The 3,184-nt window shown below is 58.8% G+C and overlaps 1 protein-coding gene across 1 annotated transcript in view; it reads left to right on the top strand.

Moving 5' to 3' along the window:
* The first annotated feature begins 204 nt into the window (after positions 1-204).
* The window catches only part of FUZ (fuzzy planar cell polarity protein), a 5,089-nt gene continuing 2,109 nt past the window's right edge, over positions 205-3,184 (top strand). The window contains exons 1-7 of the mRNA XM_006107473.3: positions 205-477; positions 689-810; positions 1,046-1,130; positions 1,349-1,417; positions 1,590-1,694; positions 2,639-2,836; positions 2,973-3,068. Coding sequence (XP_006107535.1) covers positions 367-477; positions 689-810; positions 1,046-1,130; positions 1,349-1,417; positions 1,590-1,694; positions 2,639-2,836; positions 2,973-3,068 — 786 coding nt within the window. The 5' untranslated portion in view covers positions 205-366. The remainder of the gene's footprint in view (positions 478-688; positions 811-1,045; positions 1,131-1,348; positions 1,418-1,589; positions 1,695-2,638; positions 2,837-2,972; positions 3,069-3,184) is intronic.

The following is a 3,184-nucleotide window of genomic DNA, read 5'->3' as shown; positions in this document are numbered from 1 at the left end:
AAATTTTGGCTTTGGTATCACAGCCTTCTCCCCCCCATCCCCATCCCCCCCACCCCCACCCCCGCGCTTAGCAGCCGAGAATCAAACCACTTTGGGGACCGGACAGACTGCGAAGCTTTACTTGTACAATCCGCCATCTTTGTTCGGGGCACCGTGACTTCCGGTCGGGGAGGAAGAGACCCTAACCTGGTTTCCGGGAGATGCTGGAATAGAGTTAGTTAGAGGAGAGGTTTGCGTTGGATTCTTCCAATCAGCATCCCATCTCGCCCTCTGGCGGCTTCGGGTGGCAGCCAGATTTAGTGGGACTCCGGTCATTCTCCAAGACGGGCACTGACCGTTTTCACCAAGGGATTGGGTGGGTTCCAGATGGGGGAGGAGGGGACGGAGGGCACGGTACATCTGCTGTGCCTCGCGGCCTCCAGCGGAGTCCCCCTGTTCTGCAGAAGCAGCCGCGGCGGTGCTCCCGCCCGCCAGCAGGTGGGGCTCTGGACGTCTGGATCTCCGAAATTGAAGGGGGTTAGGAGCTTGGACTTGGGTCTTCAAGGGAGCAGGGGCTGGGGAGTTGAGTTTAGAGGTCTGAGGGGTGCAACAAACTAAAAACTCAGTTTCCCTGACCAGGAGGTGCCAGGGGACCTAGAAAGGGGAGGGGATTGGGGGCCCCTGTCTAATGTCCTCAACCTTTCCACAGCTCCCGTTCTCTGTCATCGGCTCCCTCAATGGAGTCCACATGTTTGGGCAGAATCTCGAGGTGCAGCTGAGCTCTGCGAGGACCGAGGACACCACCGTGGTGTGGAAAAGCTTCCATGACAGGTCTCCAAGTGATAGCTTGCAGCAGGGACTGGGCCCTGTTGAAGATGACCTCAAGGCCTGCCAGCCCCCCAAGGCCAGCTGTTACCCTCTCTGATCTCTGAGTTTCTCTGTATGAGAAGCGGGTTATGCTGGAGGAGGATGTAGCTAGCAGCCAGCATCTAGGGCAAACTACTATCCTCGCTGCCCTGTTCCCTGGCCCGGACTCATTCTTCCTTCTCACCTTCCTTTCTCACAGCATCACCCTCATTGTTCTGTCATCTGAGGAGGGCACCTCGGAGCTGAGACTAGAGAGACTGCTCCAGATGGTGTTTGGGGCCATGGTGAGACTCCCCAGGCCTCTTTTGCAAACCAAGGAATCTGAACTCTCAGCATCCTTCTCCCTCAGACCCAGCAGTCCAGCCCCCAACACCTTTCTCCTCCAAAACCTAGGAATCCTGGCTCCTAGTCCCTCCTCCCTCAGACTTATGAGTCCAGATCCCCAGCCCCTGCTTTCTTCTAAGACGTCCAGGGCCCCTATTCTCTTATATGGTTCTTCTAGGTTCTTCTTGTGGGACTTGAAGAACTGACCAACATCAGCAATGTAGAAAGACTGAAGAAGGAGTTGAGGGTGAGGCTACTGATATTTGGTGACTACAGTGCCCAGCAGCCCCTGGGGCAGCCTGCCCCGTGGATTCTTGGGGCAGCTCAGTTTTCTGACCCTGGAGTAGGCCTACCCAGAAGGGCCACTTTTTTGAGGGGGGGGGCAGCAGATCTAGGTGCCTCCCTTCTCCCTCTGCTAGGCCTGTTACCGCCTCATTGACAGCTTCCTGGGGGACTCAGAGCTCATTGGAGACCTGACCCAGTGTGTGGACTGTGTGGTTCCTCCGGAGGGATCCCTCTTTCAGGTATTGGGGAAGCCTTGGGAACCCTTAAACCTGTCTTTATGCCCCGTCTCAGTCCTCATCCTCTTACCCCTGGACCATTGCCTCCACCTCTTCCCATCCTCAGGACTTCCAGTCCAACCCCCACTTGGCCCCAGAAAGATCTTTTTACACCCAGAGCTGACCCAGCCCCTCCCCTTAGCACAGCCCTCTCACGGCTTCCATCCCCCCCTCCGCCCCCCAGGACAAAGTCCCAGCCCTTGCCCAGTTGCCTCAGGAGTCCCACAAATCTCAACAATTTCCCAGCTTCCCTGCCTTAGCATATGCTGTTCCTTCTGTGCGGGGAATCTCTATTTACCCTCTTAAAAATATTGTTCTTGTGGATTCACCAGGTATGGCCACCTCCAGGAGCCTTAAGGTGGTTGATTGTACCTACTTGGCACACAGTAGGACTCAATAAACCGTAGCTGCTGCTGTGATTGTTAGCTTCAGTAGCTCATGCTGGCAGGGCAGTAGATGCCTTACCTGTTTAACTTCACGATGTGGCTTGGGGATTGTAACTGCATGTGGCGGTGAAGGAGCCCAGGCCCAGGGAGGGTGAGACACTTGAGCATGGCCACAAGGCAAACTTGGAATTGTATGCGGGTCTGTGCCCATGTAGGAAGTCACTGTGCCCCTAGTCTGTTCCCACTCCTCGCCCATGTAGGAAGTCACTGTGCCCCTAGTCTGTTCCCACTCCTCGCCCATGTAGGAAGTCACTGTGCCCCTAGTCTGTTCCCACTCCTCGCCCATGTAGGAAGTCACTGTGCCCCTAGTCTGTTCCCACTCCTCGCCCATGTAGGAAGTCACTGTGCCCCTAGTCTGTTCCCACTCCTCGCCCATGTAGGAAGTCACCGTGCCCCTAGTCTGTTCCCACTCCTCGCCCATGTAGGAAATCACTGTGCCCCTATTCCTGTCTCCTTGCCCAGGAATCCCTCTCTGGGTTCGCGGAGGCTGCGGGCACAGCCTTCGCCAGCCTCCTCGTGTCGGGCCGGGTGGTGACAGCGACAGAAAGCTGGTGGCGGCTGGGGACGCCGGAGGCCGTGCTACTCCCCTGGCTGGTGGGATCCCTGCCGCCGCAGGCCGCACGGGACTACCCGGTGTACCTGCCGCACGGGAGTCCCACGGTGAGTGGGTGGGCCCGCAGAGGGAAGGTGGGGCCTGGGACACCTGCGCCCGAAGGGGTGAGACCTAGAGGCGGAGTCGCGAGGAGGCAGGGCTTGCACGGAGCTCTGGCCCGCTCACCCCGCGCCCCCGCTTCAGGTCCCGCACCGCCTTCTGACCCTGACGCTGCTGCCGGGCTTGGAGCTGTGTCTGCTCTGCGGGCCGCGGCCTCCCCTCAGCCAGCTGGATCCACAGGTGAATTCGGGCCACGTCCGGCTCGGCTTTCCCCCTATTACACCCTCCACCCGCGTTTCCCGCCCCCCCTCCCACCCGCGTTTCCCGCCCCCCCTCCCACCCGCGTTTCCCCGCCG

This window comes from Myotis lucifugus, unplaced genomic scaffold, assembly GCF_000147115.1.
Source record: "Myotis lucifugus unplaced genomic scaffold, Myoluc2.0 scaffold_1208, whole genome shotgun sequence".
Lineage (NCBI taxonomy): Eukaryota > Metazoa > Chordata > Mammalia > Chiroptera > Vespertilionidae > Myotis > Myotis lucifugus.
Note: the sequence above shows the minus strand (reverse complement) of the source record. Positions and strands in the feature narration are given on the sequence as shown.